Here is a 25591-nt window from a genome sequence, read left to right on the forward strand (position 1 = left end):
AAGGGCAGAGTATCCCACAGACGGAAGTGATCCTTTTTATTAATCAGAGGGAAATGCATATGTAATTATGTGAGATGAACTCTGCAGGGAGGTTCTTTTCTTTATGATGTCTGAAGGGATTTATAAATATTACAGAGGTTTTACGGCATCATAACGTCCTGGCTGCCCTGCCAGCCCCCCTTTCAAAGGATTAGTGGAGACAAAGCACCCAGTAAAAGCTAATTATAAGTCAGCCGAGCTGCTGCTCCTGAATTGAGCCCAGGCGCCGGAGGGAAGTGGGGGCGAGTGCAGGGGTGGGGAAGTTGGGTGGTGGGACAGGAGCGAGCTGGAGGAGGGGAGACCACACAGGCACTGGGGGTGGGGGTGGGGGGACGGGAAGCCCCATGCTCTGGGATGGGTAGACGAACTTGGCAGGAGGGTGGTGCAGGCTGAGTTGGAGGCAAGAGTGGGGGTGGTGAGGTGGGAGCGGGAAGCCTGTGTCTGTTCCACCTCTGAGCCAGTTCGGGGACGCCTTGAACATGGGGGCCCTAGTGATGGCTGCGGGGGGCAAGGTTGCCTCCTCAGGGGTTCTTGGGGACTGAGAGCGTTCAGTGAGTGCTCAATAGTGGACTCCGGGCACCATGGCACCCTGAAAGAAGCCCTGGAGTTATTCCATGTGGGTGGTCGCCTGCTCTACCTGCTGGGGAGTTCACCCCTGAGCTTTAGGGAGCTATTTCCAAACCGATCCCCACTCTGAGCCTGGGTGGGGCAGGGGACCTCAGAGATAACAGACACAGTGACATGGCAGGGCAGTGTGGTATGTGCTACGGGATGTGGCTGCCCTAGACTGGTAGGGAGGGAAGAATCGGGGGAGCTCTAAATTGGCTTGGGGGTCGGGGAGGGCTTCTCAGAGGAGGTGGCAGAGGAGTTGAGCCTAGAGGATGAGGATGCTGCCAGATGGAAGGCAGGGAAGGTACTCCAGGTAATGGGAATGGCAGGAGGAAATGTTGGGAGAGAAGAAAGTTCTAAGCGGGTTTGGGACAGAGTCGAGGACCCAGGTAAATGGAGGTGGAAGCTCTGGGAGAGGGACAAAGGACAGATCTCACAGGGCTGAGGAGTCCAAATGTTATCCTGAGAACACTGGGGAGGTGGCAGGAGAGGAGGTGGGCCCCGTCTGGGGTCTGATGCTAGAAAAGATGCCCTTCTCTGCTTCACAGGCTGGGCGCAGACCACCAGCCTTCCGGAGCCCGGGGGCCCAGGTCAGGAAGCAGCTGTCTGGCCCGGTGGGGTGGGTGCTCCTGTGGGCTTCTTGCCGTGGCTGGGAAACCACCCCGCTTATCTGCAAGGCTCCGTTAGGAGCTTTGCCTGCCTGTCTGCTTTGGGCTGGGCTGTGGGAGAAGGGGCACGAGGGTTGGGAGGTGGCGAGTGGCTGACCTCCCGAGGAAGGGGCTTCTGCAAGGCCTCACCCGCTACCTCGCAGGCACCGAGGAGAGCCCGGAAAAGAACAGAAGGCGGAGCCAGCTCCAATGTCTTCTCCATGTTTGATCAGTCCCAGATCCAGGAGTTTAAAGAGGTTGGTCAGTGTCCCCTGGGGCCGCTCGGAGGATCTGTGTAATCCATAGAAAGCTCTTGGGGAGCCAGTAAGGTGTGGGATCGGCCCTCCGTCCCTGAGGCGTGATGATGTCACTATTCTTAGTGTCCACCATGGTGCGCCTCACAGCCTGCAGATGTGACTGCTGTCCTCGGGCAGCATGGCCCTCTCTGTCTGAGCCTTTGCTTGCTGTTTGACCTCGGGCAAGTCCTTCCTCTCTCTGAGCCTCAGACTTCCTCTCTGTAAACGGGGGTGCTGTGAACATGCAATGAGGGCTGGGCATGAAGCCCCAGCAGCATGCTGGCGCACAGTAGGAGCTCAGCATGGGTTCGCCATCGCTGTCACTCTGGTGTCATGCTGAGCTGGGTAACGGGTGGCCAGAGGGGCCTGCACTGAGGCTGCTGGGGCAGCAGTTTGCAGGACAGCCCCTTGGGGGAGGTGTTTCTTTTCTGGGGAGGGAAACTGGGCGTGGGTGAGTGGGAGGGTGACCTTTCAGTGCCCGTGTTTCTGCCAGGCCTTCACCATCATGGACCAGAACCGGGATGGCTTCATTGACAAGGAGGACCTGAGGGACACCTTTGCTGCCCTGGGTGGGTGACCAGCAGTGTGGGGGCTGGGGGCTTGGGGCAGAGCAGGCCTTCCAGAAAGAGTGGAAGGGGGCAGGCGGTGTGAGGGGCTCATGTGTCATTGGGGGTGCAGGGAAGGTCAGGAAGGATTCCTGGCTGTTAGAGGAGGACCTGCCAGGGAAGGGGGAGGGCATTTCATGTGCAGGAACGACCTGTGCAAAGGTCAGCGGTGGGAGGCGGGGGTGAGGTGAGGGGTCAAGAGACGGCTCAGGTGGGGGAGAGGCTGGAGATGTGTGCAGGTCTCCAGGGCTCTGGGCTTTGGCTCCCAGCGAGGCTTTTGCACCCTCTCAGGCCCAGGGAGGACCTGAAGAGGGCCTCAGGGACTGGGTGGGTGGGGGCTGAGGTTGGGGAAGGAGGCAGAACCAAGTCAGGTCTGGACTGAGCTTTGAGCTCCTGGAGATCTGGTTGTCCCCTGGAACGAAGAGGAATCCCAGAGTCCCAACCTCCTGCCACCCAGTTGCCACCTCCAGGGACAAATGAGCCTGAGGCCCAGGTCTTCCAGCCCCTATGCACTTCAGCTTCAGATTCTTTGAGCCTCAGTTTCCTCATCTGTAAAATGGGGATGGCAAACAAATAACTTGCTCTATTTCCCAAGGAGGCCGAGGTGGTGGCTGAGTGCAGTGAGGCTGGGGGCTGACCAGTGCTGACTGTGGCTGAATGTGGTCCCCTCCCAAAGTCCTCCAGCAGGTGGGCGGGGCCTTAGGGAGTCGGGGCGGGTGGATGGTAGAGCTGAGAGCCTGCAGGACTCTGTTCTCCTGGGCTGCCTACCACGGGTCCGCTCTCACCCTCACTGTGCTCCTAGGCATCTCCCTCTCCTCCCCAGGCCGCATCAACGTGAAGAATGAGGAGCTGGAGGCCATGGTGAAGGAGGCCCCTGGGCCCATCAACTTCACGGTCTTCCTGACCATGTTTGGGGAGAAGCTGAAGGGTGAGTGAGGCTCCAGGTGGCCCTGGGCAGGGAGGGGTGAGTGGGTGTGGGCAGGCTGGGCCCTGTGTGCAGATGTGCACCCTGTGCACAGCTGGGAGCATGGTGTCACCCCCAGGAACACATACCTTCCCAGCCCGGCCTCTACACCACAGAGCGGCGGTAACTGTAATAACCCCTCCTTGCAGAGCCATGAGGGGCCCGGAGGGACAAATTGTGTAAAAGCTCGTTGCTCCCCATCAGGATGCCTCTGCCACCTCCCTACCCCTGGGCTCATCTTGCTTGCTCTGCCTCACTGCCCGCTGGACAGTGGAGGTGGGGTTGGAAGCTATAGCGGCTGACCACAGTTGCTTCCCCGGGGAAAGGATGGAGGGGCCTCCTTCATAAGTGAGAAGACTTGGGCCCAGAGAGGGCGTTACAACTGCCCGAGGTGTCCCAGCATCAAAGAGGTCGGGCTAGAACCTGACCCCGATTCCTGGCTCTAACCATTGCCATGCCAGGCATGGGGCGCATGGTGGGGTGGGAGTCCAGCCTCTGCCCTCTGCCCCTTAGTGCCAACCCCTGGGCTTGAGGGTCCATGGTCAGAGGGAAGGGCCAGCTGACCTGCCCTGGGAGGTGGGCCTTGTAGCCACCCCACCCTGAGGGTGCCCCTGCCTGATGCCTCCCTGTCTCGGCTAGATCTGGGTTCAATACCTAGCCCCCCACAGGCCCCCAGGATGACCAAGGCTTGTCTACTCTTGCTCCTGAGTTTTCTGTCTGTAAAATGAGCTGTGTTGTGTTGATTTCTGGGGGCTGCTGTAACAAGTGACCGCAGACTTGACGGCTCAAAACCCAGCAATGTGCTCTCTCGGCTCTGAAGCCTGGGCTATGAAATCTGGTGGTTCTGCTCCCTCAGTGGCTCCAGGGGGTAACTTCTTTGCTGCCTTTCCCAGTTTCTGTGGCTGCATCGCTCCCATCTCTGCCTCCGTGGTCCACTGCCTCCTTTTCTGTAAGCCTCCCTTGCTTCACTCTTAACAGGACACTTGTCATAAGATCTAGGGCCCACCTGGGTAATCCAGGATCATCTCCCCACCTCAAGATCCGTTCTTGACATCTGCAAAAAGCCCCTTTTCCAACTAAGGTGACATTTCCCAGTCCCGGGGATAAGGACATGGGTATATCTTTTGGCGGGGCCATGATTCAACCCACTACAGGGACGATCCTACCTAACTGCACAGCTTTTATTTGGTAAAAAAAAAAAAATCATAATACTTTCATGGGTTGTGACCTACTGGCAAGTACGATAGCCCCACACACAATGTCCTGGCTGATTCTGGACTAGAAGGAGGCCAGCAATTGACCTATGACCGGACAGCCTCACCCTCCTGTGTCAGAGACAAGAGACCGAGGGCAGGAGAGACAGGAGGCTGTGGGCCTGGATCTGTCCAGCTCACGCAGGAGTGCCATCAGGCCTCCCCAGGCAGCCAGTAGGGTTATTCCTGGGCCCATGACCACATTCAGGAAGAGCTCAGAAGCCCAGAGGCCTGGGGCGGGGGTGACACTCCCAGAGAAAGGCATGTGGGACTCTAGCCAGTGACCCGGTGACTTTAAAGGGAGGTGTGTTGGTCTATGACTGAGCTAAGAGCTCTGCCCCAGGCCAGGCAGTGTCGCCGGCTTGCAGCTTTTTCTCATTTTCGCAGGGACGCCAGGACTGGGGCTTCAGCTGAACATGTCATGCAAACGGGCTGAGCCTGCATGCTCAGCCGGCAGTGGAGACAGGAGCCGGGCTGAGGCAGGCACTGTCTCGGCCCTCTAATTAGGACAAGGACACGTTGTCATGAGATTCCCAACAGCGAGGGGAAGGTGTAGCCACTCTGCATCCTTTTGATGAGGTTCAAAGTCTGCAGAAGAGAGTGCGAGGCCAGCACTGTGCCAGGCTTGGTCACCCTGGGCCAGCCTCAGAGATGCCTAGTGACCCGGACACACCCTGTCCTGAGCTCCCAGCCTGATGAGGGAGACACAGCTGACCTGACCCAGTCCGATGGGCAGCGGCACAGAGGGGTGGAACGAACAGGGGGCTCTGGAGGTCCAAAGAGTTGGCTTCAAATCCTTCCTCCCCTTATGAGTGGGGATCTCAGGAAAGTAACAGAGACTCTCCGAGCCTCAGCTTCCTTTTGACAAACTGAGGACATCAGTACCTACCATGTGGGGTGTTCTGGGATCCAGGGGAGCAAACAGTGAAGCTGCAGGGCGGAGCTTGGCGCAGAGCGCTCAGATGTGTTTGCGGACTTGAGGGAATAATGTTAGTCCAGATCTTTACCGTACGTTGCCATAACGGACCCTGGGAGGTGGGCAGCAAACACCACCTTTTCTCCATTTCACCAATGACACAGCCAAGCCTTAAAGAAGGAAGGGGACATCTCCAGTCCACAGTGAGCAGGAGGGCAGTGTGACAGAGGGGAAGGAGCACGACATATGGTCACCAGGTCCCCTGCTGCCGTTCACACAGCCTGTGAGGCCTTGGGTGAGACCCTCCTTTCCTGGGCCTCAGTTTCCCCATCTGTACAACCAGGGGGCTGGATATTCAATCTCCTCGTGGGAATAGAGCTAATTCTTCAAATAGAGCTAAAGCCCATGCTATGCAAGTGATAAAACCAGGAATGCTCCTCCCTACTGCCCCGCCCCACAGCCTGTCGGCCCACCAGCCCCCTCTCCGTCCGGGACAAGCTTACAGGCGCCTCCAACGCCGCTGCCCGAGTCCCGCCTTGGCCCCCAAGTGCCGCGCTTTTTCTTCTCTGCCCACAGCCTGCCGCGCATCTCGGATAAGGAGAAAGCGCCAGAGCTGCCCTCCCACCTCACTAATCACACGGCAGCCTCAGCTGTGAGACCTCGGCCACGTCATGTACCCTCGCTGAGCCTCATTTTCTTGTCTGTAAAATCGGGCCGCTCAGCAGGTTCGGCACGTAGCGAGTGCTTCGTCAGGGTCATGCGCAGCTGTGCAGGTTGTGACCACTCAGAGCCCTTGGCTATGACCACTATTCCTGGTTTCCCTGAAACCTCCCTTTCCTCGCTTCCACAGTGGAGTGGAAGCTGGGAGGAAGCTCCCCAAGCCCTTGCCCTCGGTAGGGGCCCTGGGGCCTGCCCAGCCCCAGCCCCCATCCGAACGCTGCCTGTTCTCTACATGTGGGCGCCCTCCTTGCCTATGTGTGCTGCTTCTAGGCACGGACCCAGAGGAGACCATTCTCCACGCCTTCAAGGTGTTCGACACTGAAGGGAAAGGTTTCATCAAGGCGGATTTGTAAGTCCCCTCAGCCCTCCGTGTTGGTCTTTCCCTCTCTGAAACTTCCGCTATAAAGGAACTGGTGTGGAGTCCGGGTGGGTGGCAGCCCCGTCTCCTCTCTGCCAGAACTCAGCCCAGCTCAGCCATTGATGTCCCTCCCCTCTCTGGGCCTCAGTGCCCCCATTTCTGTGTGGAAGTGTGTAGGGAGTCTGAAGTCATCAGGGAGGGCTTCCCAGTGGTGGGGGCGAGGTGGGGGGAGAGGCAGGTCTTGAAGGATGACTAAAGGTGCTTGAGCTGAAGCAGGGAGTATTCTAGATGCAGGCCCAGTGAGCGAAGTGCCAGGGCTTGGTGTGTGCAAGGTTACTGAGAAGGAGTGGGCTGCGGCTGAAGGGTGTGAGTGGGTGTGGGGTGGGGGAGACTGAGCACAGAGAGGCAGGCAGGGCCTGTATGGGGTAGCTCACTCACCGGACCCTGGACCCTGGGTCTGCCCTGGGAGCTTGAGAAAGAGTTAGGCAGGAGCAACATGGAGGCCAGCCTGGAGGAGGAGAGGGGAAGGTTACAGCCACCATGAAGGCCTTGGCTGTTGAGATGGAGGGGAGTGGATGGGTAAGTAAAACACCAGAGGCCAAAGCCAATGGGATTCAGGGCCTGAGTGGATCAGGATGGAGGCGGGCCCATGGGAAGGGACCAGCTCAGCTGGGAACACAGAGTAAGGTGGCTATGGGCTGGCATTACAGAGGTGTGGGCACTGACATCTGCTATGCCTGGGAGCCTCAGCCCAGTGAAAGCTCAGGGCCGAGGGCCAAGGGTGGCGGGCAGGGCAGTGGCCACCTGTCCAGGGGCTGGGATACTGAACTGACCTCTGAGCTGTCCCTGGGCCTTCCCTTCAGAGCCTCCATGGCCTTGCTGGGTCTCTGGCTGGTCCTGGGCCGGCAAGGTTCCCCCAGGCACAGGCTTTCGGACCAATTACTATGACGCTTCAGGCATTGGCTGTGAGACTCGTTTTGCTGCCTATTAGAATCATCTCTTAGTGGAGAAGGGGTGGGAGAGGGCAGGGGGCAGAGGGGAAGTGGGGACAGTCTCCTTTGTCTCTCACATTCTCACCATCCCACACTCCCAACGTTGTGAGTCACTCACTCCCCAGGGGTGGGGGGGGATTAGGATCTCTCCGGGCTGCAGCCCTCTCCACCCCCCCCCCCCTAGGGTCCATCTTGAGGAGCTGGGGGAGTCACTGGGGCACGTCTGCCATTCACCTTCGCCTCCACCAGGGCAAGGCCGGGGCTGGGAGGAACCCTCTGGGGGCCCAATTTGGGAACCAAAGGCACCGCCCAGGGATAGGGGGCCTGGAAGATGTGGCTGCCCACCAGTCAGGCCACAAGGAGGCTCTGGTTGAAACCGAGTCTGTGAAAAGTCCCCAGCCTGGGGAGTTGGAAACTGTGACTGTCCTGCAGTAACATGAATAACGGAAAGTGTGCGTGGTCCTTAGCGGGGCCTGCCATTGCTGGCGACACAGGCCTCTGGTGCTCAGAGCCCAGCTCAGCTCCCCAGGGCCATCCCTGCTCCCTGCTCTCCCTGAGAGCCCTCTGGCCCCCTCCCCCCAGCTCCTAGGGCATCAGTCCCTCCTGCACAGCCTCAGACTCACCTTGCATGTCCCATCTCCGGCTACTCCTCTGGGCCCAGGCCGCTCTGGCTCCTGTGGGCAGCTGCTCTGGACCACCCAGAGGGCCAGGCCCCACCCTGCCACTACACATCCTTACACTCCCCAAACCTCAGTTTGCTTCTCTGTACATGGAGTTAATGACACTCACTTCCCAAGGCCATGAGGAGCAGATGAACCCTGGGCAGGCCCATGAGGACATGCACCTGGATAGGTCTCCCTGGCCCTGGCTGAGTGTGAGCACCTGTCCACGCTAGCACACTGCACACACGGCAGCAGCCATCGCAAACTGGGGAAGCAGGACATCTAGAACCAAGGCAAAGAGGCCACCCTCAGTAACCTTGAGGTTGATTATTAGTGCACAGTGGACCATCTGAGTGGCCCCCAAGGTCATGTCAGAGTCCCAAGGTCATTTCATTTGGTTCCCACTTGATGCTGGGAGGAGAGTCCGTGTTACAAAGGAAGAAAATGAGGCTCAGCTGCAGTGGCGTCTGAGGCCACGTGGCTATCTGGGGGCTGTAGCACCAGCCCTATCCCCTTCCCTACCTTCACTGGTGTACCCCTGGACCAGGACCCCTCCCCCAAGCCCACCTGCCCTCATCAACCCTGTGATCTGTGCGTCTACTCACAGGGTGGCCCTGCCCCTGAACCTGACCCTTTCTCTTCCTTGAGCAGCATCAAAGAGAAGCTCATGACCCAGGCAGACCGGTTCAGTGAGGAGGAGGTAAGCTCTGGCGTTTTTAGGGTGCTGTTGAGCACTGCTAAGAAGCTTCCTGGAAAGCACAGCCCAGCCCTTCTCAGCAGTCACCCCCACCCCACCCGACTCACGTCACTCTTAGTGATGTCTCCCTTGACTCCTTTGATGAGAACAAGAAGGATGGGGGTGAGGGGAGGCTGTGGGACCCTGGCCTCCGTGCCCTCCACTGCCATGCCTCCATCTGCACTCTGACACTCTTGGGCGACCCCTTGCTCTGGCCCTTATTTGGCCCTGGTCCACGCCGACTCCCTGCTCCTTCCCCAGATCAAGCAGATGTTTGCAGCTTTCCCGCCAGATGTGTGTGGCAACCTGGACTACAGGAACCTATGCTATGTCATCACGCATGGCGAAGAGAAAGACTAGAAGGCGACCGCGGACCTCCCCCAGAGTCAGAGGCTGTAGTGAGAAGGAGCAAACACTGGGGTCGGGGCACCCGATGGGAGCTCCTATGACCAGCACGTGGGAGGAAAGGCTCTCCTTGCTTTGTGGGTGGGTGCAAAGCAGGAATAAATAATGCTAACAAGGTCTGAGTTTTTGTGATTAATGCTCCTGCTGGGGAGAAAGCTAAACATTCCTATGGTGTTGGTTTTTCCAAAACTTTTTACTTCCCTGGCTTTGCTCAAATGTTCCCGATGAGCTAGTGTTTAGAACTAATTGACAGTTTTAATGATCCCCAGCTGGGCCACAGGACACTGCCTTCATTTATGAAGCTTTTATTGAGCATCTAGTGCGTGCCAGCCCCAGGGACACAGTGATGAGACAGCCTGTCCCTGGGCAGGAAGATCAGGCAGTGAGGACAACAATTGGGGTGGGGACAAGGGAAGCAAGTCCAGGGAAGACCTGGAAGCTAGGAACTGAGCAGAGGCAAAGCAGGTGGGAAGGAGGGGTTGATTCAAGGAATGTTTAAGGAGTAGGCCAAGGGTGCTGAAACAGGACGCACATAGCACCGACCATAAAATAAAAGTGCGTAAATTGGACTTCATAAAAATTTAAAACTTCTGTTCAGCAAAAGACAACACGAAGAGCATGAAAAGGCAAGGCACTGGGCTGGAGAAGATATTGGCAACAATAGATTTTGACAAAGATCTGACAGCCAGAATATACTTAAAAAATCTTACACGTTAATCCTGGAAAGTTAACAACCAAAACGAACAATCAAACAAAAAACAGGTAGATGACTGTTGGGAGCAAGTTCCTCAGTCAGGGACTTGACCCGTCTGGGGCAGGAAATGGGCAGAACACAGGAGGATCAGTAGGTAGGTGGGACAAACAAAGCAGCCAACAACTGGCTGGTCAGTGGCAGCTTATATACAGGCTCAGACAAAGAGGCCTCGTGCCAATTAGCGACGCCTGTGCCACCTTAACATAAGCAGGTTATATAAGGGTGCGCTTGCGCGGTATGTATAGTGCTGCTGCTGAGTCATTGCTCTCGTGCGTGCAAAGGGCAAAGGGGCCTTTAACACAGTAATACTGCAGTGTCAGTGCCTTCACGCATGCGTGTGGCGAATGGGCCTTTAACCTCCGGCATACTCTGGTCAAGGCCCTCACAGTGACAGAAAAGGATATCCAAACGGCCTGGAAATATGTTTAACCTCATTTCTCGTAAGAAAAATGCAAATAAACACTTCCATTAGGTGCACATCCACCATGGCTAAATGTAAAACGATGGCCAGTACCAAGTGTTGAGGAGGATGTGGAACAAACAGAGCTCTCCAATTTTGGTAGCAGGGGTGTAAAATGGGCCAGCCATTTTGGAACACGCTTTGGCAGTATCTACTAAAGTTAAAGTGCATGCATATCCTGAGCCAGCAGTTCCAAACCTAGGTATATACCACAGAAATGTCCATCATACATCCTTCAAAAGACATGTATAAGAGTTTACAGATTTATAAGAGTCCCAAACTGGAAACAAGACAAATGTCCACCAAGAGGAAAATTGATAAATAAATGATAATATGTTCGTGCCTTGATACTATACAGCAATAAGTGTAAACTACTGATCCACACCACAACATGCTCTCATATTACATCACATAGAAAAAGACACACAGAGAACTCAGTTTATTTGTTTAAAAGTTTTATAAGAGCATACTTTAATAAAACTTTTAAAAATAAAATGTTTTAATAAGCATACCATAAAATCACCATTTAATAGTATACTAGTGGCCCGGTGCACGGTTTGTGCACATTGAAAGGAAATTAATTAGAAGGTGGCCGGCAGGGCCGGGCGGGACTGGGCGAGAAGAACCGGACATGCCTAGGAGCCAACCTCCCACTGTCCCTCCTGGCTGGCTGCACCTGGGGTGGTGGCGCAGCTCGAAGGGCATCTGTGGAGTGAGTGGGGTCCCTCTGGCAGGTGGGGTCCCTTGGCCTGGCCTGTGGGGATCGGGCCAAAACCAGCTCCGAGGGGTCCCAGAGTGTGAGAGGACACTCTGCAAAGTTGCTGTCATACAGGGTGTGGGACGCAAATGCAAGTGTGCAGTAAACCAGATTCAGGACCTACAGTGCCCCAGCAACAACATAACCCACAGCCAAAGGTGGAATCATGGGGCGCCACAAGGAATCAGGCTCCCTCCTCTCTGGTTCCGGGGTGCGTCACCCCAGAACCGCTGCTGCCAAGTCACCTCAGCTCGGCAGCTCCTGTGTTAAGTGTCTGCCCCCTGGTGGTCAGTGCAAGTCATACCTACCAGCCGGTTGGCCAGTTAGAAGGGCTGACGGTCCCTTAGCCTTTTATATATATAGATCATTCAGTGGCACTCAGTGAATTGAGTACATTCATGTGAACCATGTGAACCATGACCACTATCAGCTGAGGAACTTGTACCCAACTGTCATCTACTTGGTTGGTTTGTTTGTTTCGGTTTTTATCTTTCCAGTATTAATGTGTAAGATTTTTTAAAAGTATATTCTGGCTGTGAGATCTTTGAACATTTTCATCAACTGGAGAAGAAATGCATTAACCGTCACTCCCCATCCTTCCTGTACCCAGTTCCTGGCAACCATCAATCTTTCTTTTTCTATGGATTTGCCTATTCTATAGATTTCATATAAATGGGATCATATAATATAGGGCTTTTTGTGTCTAGCATAATGTTTTCATGGTTCATCTGTGTTGTAGTACTTTATTCTTTTTTTTCTGTTTTGTTTTGTTTTTTGGTTAATCCTTACCCAAGGATATTTTCTTTCCCATTGATTTTTTTTCAAGAGAGAGGGAGTGGAAGAGAGAAATGGGGAGAAGAGAGTGAGGCAGACAAATCAATTGGTTGCCTCCTGCATGTGCCCTCACCGGGGCCCAGGATCGAACCTACAACCCAGGTATGTGCCCTTGAGATGGGAAATTGAACTCATGACCCTTCGGTGTGCAGGCCAACACTCTAACCACTTAGCAACCCAGGCAGGGCAGTACTTCATTCTGTTTTACACCTGAATAATATTCCTTTGTATGGCCGTACTACATTATGTTTATCCATTCATCTTGATGGACATTTGGGATGTTTTCACTTTTTGGGTATTATGAATAAGAGGGCTGTGAACATTCATGTACAAGTTTTTGTGTGAACATGTTTTCAATTCTCTTGGGCATATACCTAGGAATGAAATTGCTGGGTCATATAGTAACGTAACTTTCCCGGAAATTGCTAAACTGGCTTTCAAGGCACTTGGAAAGAGATTGCATCATTTTACATTCCCGTTGGCAAAGTTCACAGGCACTGCCCTCCTCACATCCTCACCAACCCTTGTTATTTTTCTTTCCTTTTAGAAAACTATCGCCACCCCTGTGGCTGTGAAGTAGTACCTCATGTTGCCTATGACTTGAACCTCCCCAATGATTAATGATGCTGAGCTCCTTATCACCTTCTTACTGACCATTTGTATAGCTTTGGAGAAATGTTTATTCAGATTCTACGTCCATTTTTAAATTGGGTTCTCTCTTTTGCTCTTGAGTTGTAAGAGGTCTATATATTTTCTAGAGACTAGACTTTTTAGATATGTGACTTGCAAACATTTTCTCCCATTCTGTGGGTTGCCTTTTCACTTAAAAAAATGTTTTTATTTATTTCAGAGAGGAAAGGAGATGGAGAGAGAGATGGAAACACCAACGATGAGCGAGAACCATTGATTTGCTGCATCCTGCATGTGTCCAACCGGGGATTGAACCCAGGCATGTGCCCTGACCGGGAATCGAACTGTGACCTCCTGGTTTATAGGTCGATGCTCAACCACTGAGGCACACCAGCCCAGCTGCCTTTTCACTCCTTTGATAGTTTTCTTTTTCACATGTTCTTTCTTCTAAGAGTTTTATAGTTTCCAAGTTTAGGACTTTGAGCCATCTTGAGTTATTTTTTTTGTTTATGGTATGGGGTAGGGGTCCAACTTTATTCTTTATTCAGTTCTTCCAGCACCATTTATTGATAAGACTATTTCCCTGTTGAGTGGTCTTGGCGTCCTTGACAAAAATCAATTGCTCAGAGATGTATGGGTTGGTTTCTGGACTCTCGTTTCTAGTTCACTGATCTCCATGTCTAAAAGTACATACTTCCTGATTCCACTTATGTGAAATTCAGAACCAGGCAAACTAATTTATGACGTTAGAAGGCTGAAAGGTGGTTACTTCTGGGGTCGGGAGGCGGGAGGGAAGGGCCACGAGAGAACTGTATAGGAGCTGGGAATGCTCTGTGTGTTGATCTGAGTGGTGGATACTCAGGTGTAAACATATATGAAAGATGATCACTCTATACCATTAAGATTCATGCAATTAATATCCTTTAGTATATTTATGTTATATATCCCGATAGAAAGAAATGGGGTGGAGAGAGAGAGAGAGAGAGAGAGAGAGAGAGAGAGAGAGAGAGAGAGAAAATTTTCCTAAGGCCTGTGTGTGCTAAGATTCATCTTATCCCTGTGAGTCCAGAAGGGGAAACTGAGGCCCAGAGCTTGCCCAAGTTCAATGGCAGAGCTGGGTGTGGAACCAGGTAGCCTGGCTCTGAGTCTGCATTTGTATGTGCTCCCTGACACTGCCACCCAGAGCAGAGGGGTGTGGGGCAGGGACTGAATTTGAGGTCCTGTTCCTGTCCCTCACCCTCCTAAGTTCCTGTTCCCCCTAGGGAAGGTGGGAAAAGCGGTGCCCCCTCCCCCATCAGCCTGGAGCTCCTCTGCTCAGGATGCAAGGGAAACGCTCTGTGAGCACAGAGGGGAGAGGCCGGAGGATGGGAAGGCAAGAGTTCTGAGAGAGGCCTCCTTCTGCCCAGGCCTCGCTCCCACTGCTCTCTAAGAGTTTGGCTTTCCTGGAAATCAAGGACTCAGCTGCCCAGAAACTCATCAGACCTGTTTGTGTCCCAAGGAACCAGGCCAGAGCCAAGCTGGAAGGAGTGAGTGCCACGGGCACGGGCTCGCCTGCCTGGCAGCTTCCTGCTGCCCTGCTCCGTGACACCTCAGTCTGCCTGCCCTGCAGGGCCTTGCACCACGAGGACACAGGGCGACCAGTGGGGAAGGCCAGAGGGGATCCGTGCAGCTCAGGAGAGAAGACTGGGGCCATTCTTTTGCTCATTCATCCCTCCATCCTTTAACATCCATCTACTTATACGCCCCCTGTTTCAGAGCCCACCTCTGTAGGGGAGCCACTGTGATCGGCTCCACTGGCCTAGGGAAAAGGGGGCGGGGCGTGGTGGGCCAGTGGTGAGGCTGCTGGTGACTCATGATCCCTCTTCCTCCACCAGAGGTCATTGAGGGCCTTGGCTGCCCCTCACCTGCACCCACCACCATCTGCCTTCAGTCTCCATGATTCTCTACCTTGTTCTTGAGGGATTCCTGGATTGGCTCCATAAGATCCCCAGATGGGGTTCCCCCAGGTCCTCCTCTGGTTCAGGCAGCTGGGGGTGGTCTATAAAGCTGCCCTTTCCAGGGGTGGGGGCTGAGGCTCCCAAAAGCCAGAGAGAAATTGAGAGGAGCACACATGTTGATGGACACCTCATCTCTCCTGAGTCATATCTGGAATCACCTTTTTAAAGGGACAAGAACTCCCATGGCCTCCCTTAACCTCCCCTTGTACTACTGTCCTCTTGGCTCTGGGCTCCAGCTGTATAGCTTCATTCAGTTCCTTGAGTTTCCTACATTTCCTTCTGCCACAGGGCCTTTGCATATACTATTCCTGCTGCTTGGAACTCTATCCCACCTGACACCACTCCCCTCCTTGCCCATTTACTCCCCACTCAGCTTTCTGCTCTCAGCTGTGCATCATATCCTTCGGCCCTGATGCCTGGAATAGGTCAAATCCCCCTTGTGCACTTCCGTGGCACCACATGCTTGTAGCTGGGGAGACGTAGCGGTGTTTGTCTTCCCCACAAGGCTGTCAGCCTGGGATCAGGTTGGATTTTGTCCAGCGGTGTGCCCCCAGCACCCTGCACAGGCCTTACCTAGCAGACTCTTGGGAAACATTTAACCAACTCCAGGTGGCCCAGAGAGCTGGCCCTGACTTGCAGGGTCCTCTGGAAGCCACCGTATGCTCTCAGCCTCTAATAAGACACGATGAGCCAGAGGGTGAGGCTAGGGCCTTCAACCAGTGCAAAGCCATCCCCCGGGCTCCATGGGGCCTGTCCTGTCTGTCTGGGCCTTCGTCTCCCCAGGAGCAGAAGGGACCCTCTGGCTCTTGGGGATCTGCCCTCCCTGGGCCTACCTGGCTGTACTGCACCGAAGGTGACCTGTCTCAGGAGCTGCCAGACTGGCCCTCCTGGGGTTCTCGGTGGCCCCAACCGGGGCCTGGTAGGTGATAGGCACCCGCAGGCACGGCCATGGCAGGCCTTGGCATCCCCAGGGATCGGCCCTCCCCTGGCCCCACTGGCTCCCTCAGCCAGCTGGGTCTCATTGAGGGTAATTAGTCCAGTGAGACGCCTGGGTCTTGGCATTTCATTTTCCACTGCGATCGTCAGCCGGGGCCTCGGATCGTGGCCCCCGTGTAAATCATGAGGGGGTAGCTGTTAGAGAAACAGCAAATTCCTTCCACCCGTGTGGCTGGCTAAATTGACTCTGAGAGCAGATTCCCTCCTGGCACTTGCTCAAGAACGGCCAAGTCCTTTGAAGGTCTTTCCAGGACAGACCCCAGGGGCTTGGAGCCGGCTGGGCGGGAATCTCCTGGGGAGCCGCTGCTGACTGAGGAGGGCAGGGCCCCTCCAGGACCTCGTGGCTGCTGGGGAGACCCTGCTTGGCATGGCTTCATCATCACTCTTCGTCTCTGTGGCAACCCTGGCGGTGAGCGCACCTTTTTTTTTTTTTTTTTTCACAGCCAGGAAGTGGCTGACAGTGGGGGGTTGTTGATGGGGTCCTCAGCCAGGGGCATGAAACCTCAGAGCAATGAAACATGCTGGTGGAATTTCAGGCCTCAGGGGTGGTGAACGCATGCCACGAGGTTCCGAAGGGACCCCCGTAGCCACAGTCTGGTGGGAAATTCTAGACCGTTCCTGCTGCAAGCTTAGCCTTGGGCTGGGCCAAGATTTCAGTGTGGCTGAGGGCTAGTCTGGGCCTCCAGGGACCCCCAAATGTCTGCGTGTGTTTGTCATCTCTTCCTGTCTGTCTTACATGCAAAGCCCTCAAGTCTCACTTGACAAAGGAAGAGAAATTCTGCAAGGGAGACAGTGAGAAGGGTGAGGACCTGTGCTGGCTCCGGAGCTGGGGGACTGAGTTTGCAACTGGCTTCACCACTTCTAGGTGGATGACCTTGAGCAAGTCACTAACCGTGCTGTGACTCAGTTTCCCTATTTGGAAAATGAAGATAATGATAGACTACCCTCACAGCTTCGCTCCTTCCTTCATGCAAGCCAGGCTAAGGGATCCAATGGGGGACGGACAGATATCATCCATCATCCGGACCCCCACTGAGCCTGCATCCAGGGGAAGGCAGACACCATGACCGGTGATAACAACATGATGCTAGAAGGACTCCAGATGGTAGCGAGGTGGACGATGGGCCAGGTGCAGGTGGGGAGGGAGTGGGCCACCTGTGTGGGCCATGGTAAAGTTTTGTCCTAGGAGTAAGGAACTTCTATTTCATTGAGAGTGATATGATCCCAGATGCAATTTAATAACCAAGGTGATACGTACAAAGTCCGGAAAGGCCTATGGAACTGAGGAAGCACAGAGGAGATGCCCAATCCAGCTTGGAAGGCTTCCTGGAGGAGGTGATCAATGAGGAATGGCTGGGATGATGACAGGCCTCCAGGTAAGAGAAGGAGGAAGGGAGTTTTCTTCCAGGAAAGTCTATCCTGGATCACATCAAGGGGAGAGGCTCGGTTTGGTGCCGGTGAGTGTGGCCCAACCATTGCCCTTCTTAACAAGCAGGGAGCAGACCAGGGACCAAGAGCTGCCCCTTGGCCATAGCAGCCAGCTAGAACTGACACACGGCTTTGCTTCATTCTCTGTATTTTTATGGTCACCCTCTGTTGATGGCAGGGAGACTAGCTTTTCATGTTGGGGAGTGAGGTTTTTAGAAAAGCTTTCTTTAAATTAAATGAATGTACATGAGTTGATTTAAGGAAAATGATTAATGTAAACAATATTTAGGGGCAAAAATCATGAATGTGGGATGGGAATTACTGAGGTTTGGGAAGAGCTGAATTGTAGAGAAGAGGCTGTGAGAGACTATTCTGAAAGCAACTGTTCCAGAGTTCTCTGGAATATGGTTCTAGAACCCCTGTGCTGAAAGCATTAGCTTTCAGTCTTGAGTTCAAATCTCTTTGAATGAAGAGGCTCCATCTGGAACCAAGGGAGTGTGGCTGCTTGTTGGAGAGAGATGGGCTCCCAGGCACATGAGTGTTGGTTGCTGGGCACGCACATAAGCTTGTAGTTGATTATCTTGAAGCTGAACTGCGTGGGTGGTCCAGGAGCCAGCTCAGTCCTGTGGATGTGGCATCTGGCACTCTCAGGGCGGCGCCCTCTGCCCCCACACCACTTGCCCCTCTGCTCCCGTCTCTCCCCGCTGGTGTGGCAGAGAGTTCTCAGGCCTGCATGGTGCCTATGTGATGAGGGGGGAGCAGACAAGATTTCAAAGTGTCCTTCTTGGTTCAGTTGGGACCATCCGGCCAAATTTGCTTGGCACAGGCAGAAGCCATCAGTGCTGTGACCCCAGCCTCCGCTTGGGGTCAGCAGGCCCCACTAAGCAGAAGCTGAGGTCCCTTAGCAGGGGAATCTTGGAGCAGCCTCAGCCAGGACCAAGGAGGGATGGTCCTGCTCACCCCAGGAGGACTGGACACCCCACTTCTGGGGAACAAAGACAGATAGGTGCCAGCCCAAGGGGGAGAACCAGAATGGGTCTGGGGAGGCTGGGGACAGCATCCTGTGGGCCTGTGCAAACAGGGTGAGGATACTCTAGGGCAGGGGTGGGCAACCCCTGGCACGCGTGCCAAACATGGCACACCAGTAACTTTTGCTGGCACGCGAAACCCTCTCATAATCTTCCACTTACAATTATTTTCTTAATATCGACTTTTTTATTTTTCAGATAAATTCAGTGTAGGTGCATCTTAGATAAATAATTTTACGTAACAAGTTCTCTTAAAGACCCTAGACATGGCTGACTTTGAAATGCAGTTGATTGAATTTCAGAGTAGCTCAATTTGGAAGCAGAAATTTATTGACCTTAGAGTTGACTTGGAAAACATTGGGGGGAAAAGCGATTAGAGACAGGAGTACCAGAGAGAAGTGTCGAAAACGAACTATTGAGGACTTGGAATGCCATTCCAGAGAATTTATTCTGTTTAAAAAACTTTGCAACAGCGTTACTCTCCATGTTTTCATCCACATATGCTTGTGAATCTTTGTTCTCGGTGATGAATTTTGTTAAGTCTCATAATAGGAGTAGCCTGATGGATGAAAGTAGTAGCTCGTGCATATCTCTGAAGGTCACGAAATATAAACCTGATGTAAAATCTCTGTCATCAGTGATGCAGCAGCAAAAGTCCCACTGATAATATCAAACGGAGTCATAAAGTTTTCTGTCGGACTATCAGTGTACATGTATACATTAAAAAATAAATGTATTTTTCATCACATCATATACCATGTTTTTGTCGCTCGAATGAATTTTATTATTTCTTCAAGGTTCTTCACATACGTACACCTTCAGAGATATCAAGTAGGCGTAACATGTTCTCAAAAAATTAGGGTTGGCACACAGAAGAATTTTGAGTCAGAGATTTTGCTGGTTTTGGCACGCACTCACAAAAAGGTTGCCCACCCCTGCCCTAGGGTCAGATCCCTGTCTGGAGGCAGAAGGTGGGACTGGCTCCTCAGGTGTCCCAGAAGGCAGAGCCAGGCAGGTATCTGGGAGTGACAGGGCCCAGCCTGTGGACTGCTCTGAGGATGAACCTGCTGCCAGCCCGAGCCATTGTGCAAAAGGGCGCCTCAGTAGGGAGTGAACTGCCATGACTGGAGGAATGCAAGCTAGGGCTGGTGACCGTGTGGCAGAGGTGGGACAGGCTGGCTTTTAGACCCAGAGTCACTCCTCACCGCAGAAAGATCGAGGTGCAGCTTCAATGTGGTCCAACCCACAGCAGGCTGAGCCGGAAGGACCCGCTGGGGTATCTGAGGTGCAAAGTGCTCCTGGAAGCCTAAGCCATAGGGCAGCGGTTCTCAACCTGTGGGCCGCGACCCCTTTGGCGGTGGAACAACCCTTTCACAGGGGTCGCCTAAGACCATCCTGCATATCAGATATTTACATGATGATTCATAACAGTAGCAACATTACAGTTATGAAGTAGCAACGAAAATAATTTTATGGTTGGGTCACAACATGAGGAACTGTATTTAAAGGGCCAGAAGGTTGAGAACCACGGCCCTAGGGAGCTCTCCTTCCCAGCTGCTTCCCGGTTCCCTCCCTCTGTCCGTTCAACCCACGCTCCTGCATGTGCCCAGGATCACATTCCCGTCCAAGGCCTGTGGTAGGGGTGATGGCCGCTAGGGCATGCAGGTGGGTGGGGCTGGGCAGAGTGAGGGGGCACCTTAACATCCGGCCTCTTGGGGGCGGTTGGGGGCTGTGAGGTGGGATTTCAGGTCTGTGAGGGACTTGGGGCTCCTTAGTTAGCAGGGAGAAGGCATCTAGGACAGGGGTTGTGTCTTGCTGAGCAGGCCCGTACCTCTCCGGGCTCCAGACCTCTCTGTGCCACCAGCACACTGGGCTGGGGCTGGGGCTGGGGCCATGGCTGCGGGCCTGATGAAGGGCCTGGGAAGGGCAGGACAGCCTGGAGCCACCCTAATCTGGGGCTTAGCTCTGACTTCAAAGCTGGCGGCTTCCTTGGAATGTCCAGTCATTGTGGGGGCTGGGGGAGGGGGGGTGCCTGGTTCCCATCAAGCTCCAGAGAGGAACTGTGGCCGCTTGGGGGCTGTGAGGATAAGATGGGTGGCATGAGGGCAGGTCTGGGGATCTCAATGGGGGCATGTGGTGTGGAGTCCCAACCCCTTACAGCTGTGTGACTTTGGGCCTGTGGCTTAACCTCTCTGGACCCTGTATTCCTCCTCAGAAACAGGGTGAGTGGTACCTCCCTCCCAGGGCAGCACCTGTGTAGGGCCTGGCCCAGGTGAGGGCGCGGAGTCTGTGCCCTGTGTGAGCACAAACTGTTGCAGGATGGCCTTTGTGGCCCCACAGCGCCACCTACTGACAGCTGAGCAGCTGTGCTCAGCTCTGGCTTCCCTAAGGCCGCCTGGGCTGGGCATTTTCTGGGCAGCCAAGGGCACAGGTTAAAAGCAAAGTTTTGGGGCAGGCAAGTCTGAATTGTGAGTCCAGGCTAACCTCAGTTGTGGATGAATGACAAAGCAAGCTCGTTAGTTCCAGTTTCCTGGAAAAGGTAACAGCAGAGTACCCACTGTGCTTACACACATTCACACGTGTCTCCCAGCAACCACGGTTGTAGAGCCCATGGATCCCCGTTTAATAGATGGGGAAACTGAGGCCAGAGAGGGTAAGACACTGGCCCTAGGCTGCACAGCCAGTAAGTGTCACAACTGAGATCTGAACTCAAGCAGCATGGCTCCTCAGCCCTTACTTGTTACCAACAGGCTAAGGCCCAGCTGGTATAGCTGTCTGTCAGGATTGCAGGTAAGAGTTACGCCTGGCAGTTCAGCTGAAACCCTTGGCTCAAAGTGGTGTAGTATGGTGACTCCAGCGCAGGATTTGCCGTTGTTCTGGGTTCAAGTCCTGCCTCTACTACTCTCTAGCTGTGGGACCTGGGCAAGCCATGCCACGCCTGGTGCCTCAGTGTTCTCATCAAGGGCTGGGTGCCAGGGTCAGAGACGAAGCACAGAAGGGAAACACAGCACCCGGCAGCAGTGAGCTCCTGGTTGTTCTCACCGACCAGCACTGTTCTTGCTCTGGGCAGGTGGGCCCTCTGGTCCCATGGACCCGGGGATGGTACCTGAAGCAACCCTCACACTGCCACAGCCCTGCGTCCTTCGGGCACCAGGAGGCTGGCAACTGGGGATGGGAGCTGAATGTTCAGAGGAAAGAGGGGATGGAGAAGCAGCTGTGGAGGGGCCTCCGTCGGAGCCGGTTCCTCCAAATTTGTTGGGAGGAGTCCCTTTCCTTGTGAGCCCCCAGCCACCTACTGGGGAACTGGGGGACCTCCCAGGACAACGATGGGGGTGGGAGGAAAGCCTGCCACCATCTGTTGTGCGCTTGCCTCTGAGACCACTTGTCTCCTGGTCTGCAAAGGATTGCCTTTTATCTGCAGCCACTTCCAGGTCGAAAACCCCAACCTTTTCCTCCCGCCTCAGCAAGCCCATCAGGTGTTGGATCAGCCAAGGACAAGGGTTCTAGGGCTCCACGCACCTCTTTTGGGGAGCACCTGTCTGTGACGTTCGACCCCCACCACCCCAGTGGGAGCAGCAAGCTGCCCAATGGCCATGGTGGGGGACGGAAGGGCCATGGACGGGGCCACAAGGCTCAGGATCCAGGACAGCCCTCCCGATCCAGCCTGCCCCCTTGCCATGTGGGCCTCCCTTTCAGTGCAGTGCCCCTCCCAGAAATGCCCACCTCAGCTCTGTAATTACTGATTCTTCTCCTCCTTCCTGCCCCACCCCCAAGCGTCGTCAAGTCTTTGCCAGCAGACAGGAGTCAGCTGTAAAAGCTGGAGGCCTGAACCAGCTTGAGTCCATCCAAATGAAATGGAATGGGAAGTGGGCACCCCAGAAACCCACTGTCCAGATTGGGAGAGTTTCGAAAGGGACCACAGATCCCGTTGGGCCCAGAAGAGCCTTTGGGGAGGCTAAGGGCCTTCACTGGGCCACCATCCAGGGAGGCGCTCCTGGACCTGCCTGTGGGGGGTTGAGTGCTGGGGGGAGGGGACCGGGCCGCCTGTGGGGAGGTGTGGATGGCCCCTGCCAGTCTCCATAGCACTTGGGCCTCCACTCTGAGGCTCAGCCCTGCCACCTTCTGGGAGGTGGGCCAGGCAGGTAGGCGAGTCCATTTTACAGACGAGGAAGCTGAGGCCAGAGAGCACACGTAGGCAGGAAGTGACAAAGTGAACCCCAGAAACCAAGGCTGAGAGCTCTGGGCCCAGTGTGCTCCCCCTTGCCTACCAGGGGCTCCAGCCCCTGCGCTAGTCTACTCCCTGGGGACTAGACACATGGACCCCCAAAGAGTGCTCAAGGTTGGGGCTGCTGCAGCCTGGGAGTGGGCCCGGGCCTGGGCCCTGAGGTAGACACGGGGACAGGAAGGAGCATTTAGACGAAGTAGGGACGGAGAGGCAAGTGATGGAAGATGCCTGGAGCTAGCGAGGGAACGGGTAATTTGTGAGCAGCTGCACGTTGGGCCCTGTGCTTTGGGCTTCATGTGGTTGATCTCTCTGAAACCCTTCTGAAGACCCGCGAACTGGCAATATATCCTACATACCAGCCGTGGAAAGATAACAGCAACAACACACACACACACACACACACACACACACACACACACACACACACCAAACAACACAAAACTCAGGTAGGTGACCAAAGAGGATATCCAAATGGCCAGTAAAGACCTGAAAAGATGCTCAACCTCATTCCTCATAAACGCAAATGCAAATGAAAACTTCAATAAGTCACACACCCACCAGGATGGCTAACATGAAAAAGACGGGTGCTAGCGTCCCCATTCTGCAGATGAAGAAACTGAAGCTCAGAGGAGCTGAGATACTCGTCCAGTGGCCAAGGATGCCCAGGGCGGGCTGCCCTCAAAGCCTGCCATCTTTCTGCTCCGAGGGTGCGGTCAGACTGGCTTCCACTGACCAGAGGCTTCCCGAATGCCTCAGTAACGTTGCTGACCACCGCTGGGCACCTCCTTTGGCCAGTCCTGTGCTGGGCACTGGAAATCCAGGCTGACTCACTCTCGAGCTCCATTTCTGAATAGCTGTGTCCGGAGAGCAGTGGGTGCATGCATAAACAGCCCACGGGCTACCTGAGTCCTGTGGGGCCTGGAGAAGGAGGGAGAAGACTGGGCACCGATGAGCGGGGCTTGCCAGAGCAGGAGGAGCTTCAGGAGGCAGCAGCCAGCCAAGTCTGCGGGTGGTCGGGAGGCAGGCCCTGCGGGTCAGGCGGCAGGGCCTTGGGCCTCCAGCCAGATCTGGGTGGCGGTACTGAGGGCACTGGAAGCTGCCTTCCAGGGCTTGGGCACTGTGGGCGCGGTGGCAGGGCCTTCCCTAAGGGGAATGGATGGAAAGGCCAGGCTGTCAACCAAAGCGTGATGCCAGAGGCCGCTGCTGGACACAGGATGGGCACAGTGAGAGGTGTGTGTGCCCTGTCCTGGACGCATGCCCCGTGAATACTTGGAGAAGCCAGAGGCTGCTGCCCTGTCTTCACGGTGGAGCCAAGAAGGCATGCCAGGAGGGCAGAGGGTGGTGCTCTCTGACCACCTACGTTCCACTGTCCAGCTTTGGCCCCCGGGCCATGCCCTGTGAGCTCACAGAAAAGTGGGGCCTCCCATTAGCTGCAGGCCAAGCATTCCTGGCAGATTGCATCCAAGATGGAACCCACCGCTCGCCCTGGCTGGTGGTTTCCCCACAGGCAGCTGGTAGCCATCGGCTACAAGACCCAGACCCGAAGTCCCTTAGCTCCAACCCCCAGCTGGGCCCACTGGTCTGGGTGGTGTGTGTCTGCCTGATGTCACCAGTCAGCTTTACCAAAGCCAAGTGACCGGAGCAAAGGGGCTGCTGTGTCCCGAAAAGCAGGAACTGAGGGCCACACTGGCCCCACCAGGTACCCAGGGCATTTAGTGGGGTCTGAGCCCCAGTGGGGCCTGGACTTGCTGTCGAGGGTGGACACCCCACTGGCTGCCTGTATACTCTGCGGTCCCAACCATCTGCACCCCTTTCTGGATTTGAATGTTTGTCCATGAAGCGGAGTGTTGGCCGGGCCTGGGAAGCCGGGGGCCTGTGATTCGTGCCCTCCACACTGGGTCATCGAAGGCTTTATGAGGCCCTTTGGCAGGCCCACTGGGTTTCCACGAGCTGAGATCATGCACCTGAAAGCAGGGCCCTCCCAGCCCTGGCCCTGAATGGGCCTCTTGTTTTCCAGAGCCTGGCTGTCACTGCCTGGCTTAGCGGAGGGTGCTCTGTCGGCTGCTCCTGCCAGGCAAGAGGCTCCGCCAGAGGCCAGGCGAGGGTGGCAAGAACCCGGGCCGCTCAGGCTTGGCCCTGCAGTGACCACCAGTCAGAGGACCTGACCTCTCCGCACTCCTGGTCCTAGCAGGTGTGCCGTGCGGAGGGGGGTCGCATCACGGAGGCCTGCACTGTCTCGCCCACTCAGCATCCTTGCGGTTTCTGAGCCCCAAACATTCAGGAAGGGCTTCGGGGCTCCTGCTTTCAGCAGCTGGGCTCCGAGGCCCCCCCTGGAGCCCGGTCACTGTCCAGAGGTGCTTCCAGCCGGGCAGCAGACGACAGGCCAGTGAGTCTGAACAATATGGCACGACAAGTGGGCTCTTAGAGGGATGAGCCCAGAGAAAGGCGTGACTGCTGGCCCATGGGTGGGCGGCGCTGCCAGCTCTGCCTAGACCTCTAGGCGGGAGAAGGCGGCAAAGGGAGGAGCGGGAGCACGGCTTGTGCAGAGATCTGTCTAGAACGGGGCTGGCAACTCACAGGCCTGTGGGGCGCTGGTGGGAGACAGACGCAGGCAGGGGACCAGGGGGGAAACAGCGGTTGTAACCCCCCAGCAAGAGGCCTGAGGCCCGGAGCACTGGCCAGGGCAGCACAGCGGGGACAGCGGGGAGCGGGGGACAGAAGGAGGCAGGCTGTAGGGGTGCTGCGTGGGCCTCAGGGAGCATCCCTGTCCAGCGGGGCCCACTTTCTGGTCCTTATTCTCTTTCTCCAAAATCCTCAGTCCCTGCCCATGATCAGAGAGTTCCATTCTGCTCTCCCTTCCAATGCTTTCTTAACATTCTTCCCACAATTTGTTAAATATTTGCACACTGTTTGACATCTTTACACTTCTTAAAACCTTCAGTCTTTTAAATACCAAGCAAACAAATAAATAAGTCGGCGAAACCACAGTTTTGGTGTGCAATGTGTTTTTTAACTTAGTGGACTAGGTAAGTAAATGCTCAGAAACACATACAAATTCTTTTATGCAGTATTTTAAGTTCAAAATGATACACATTTATTGTTCTACAGCAGGGGTTCCTGTAAAGGGCCAGACAGTAAACCTTTTAGGCTCTGTAGCCATACAGTCTCTGCCACAGCCGCACAAGTCTGCACTTGTGCAGAAGCAGCCCTGGGCCTGATGCAGATGAATGAGCCTGCCTGTGCTCCAACCCCACTTTATTTATGGAGACCAAAATTTGAA

General features: G+C 54.9%; 1 protein-coding gene across 5 annotated transcripts; it reads left to right on the top strand.

The window, feature by feature from the left end:
• The first annotated feature begins 374 nt into the window (after window positions 1-374).
• MYL10 (myosin light chain 10) lies at window positions 375-9319 on the top strand. 5 transcript variants are annotated; one of them, XM_059693571.1, is made up of 8 exons: window positions 375-1037; window positions 1197-1267; window positions 1460-1552; window positions 2085-2160; window positions 2999-3124; window positions 6320-6398; window positions 8713-8761; window positions 9059-9319. In XM_059693571.1, the coding sequence occupies exons 1-8, from the start codon at window positions 965-967 to the stop codon at window positions 9155-9157; spliced, it is 666 nt and encodes a 221-aa protein (XP_059549554.1). In that variant the 5' UTR covers window positions 375-964; the 3' UTR covers window positions 9158-9319. The 5 variants fall into 5 exon arrangements, with proteins under 5 accessions (XP_059549554.1, XP_059549556.1, XP_059549552.1 ...); XM_059693573.1 differs by having other exon boundaries at window positions 1197-1238; XM_059693569.1 differs by having other exon boundaries at window positions 375-1238.
• Window positions 9320-25591: the final 16272 nt, after the last annotated feature.

The sequence above is a fragment of the Myotis daubentonii genome, chromosome 4, assembly GCF_963259705.1.
Source record: "Myotis daubentonii chromosome 4, mMyoDau2.1, whole genome shotgun sequence".
Classification (NCBI taxonomy): domain Eukaryota; kingdom Metazoa; phylum Chordata; class Mammalia; order Chiroptera; family Vespertilionidae; genus Myotis; species Myotis daubentonii.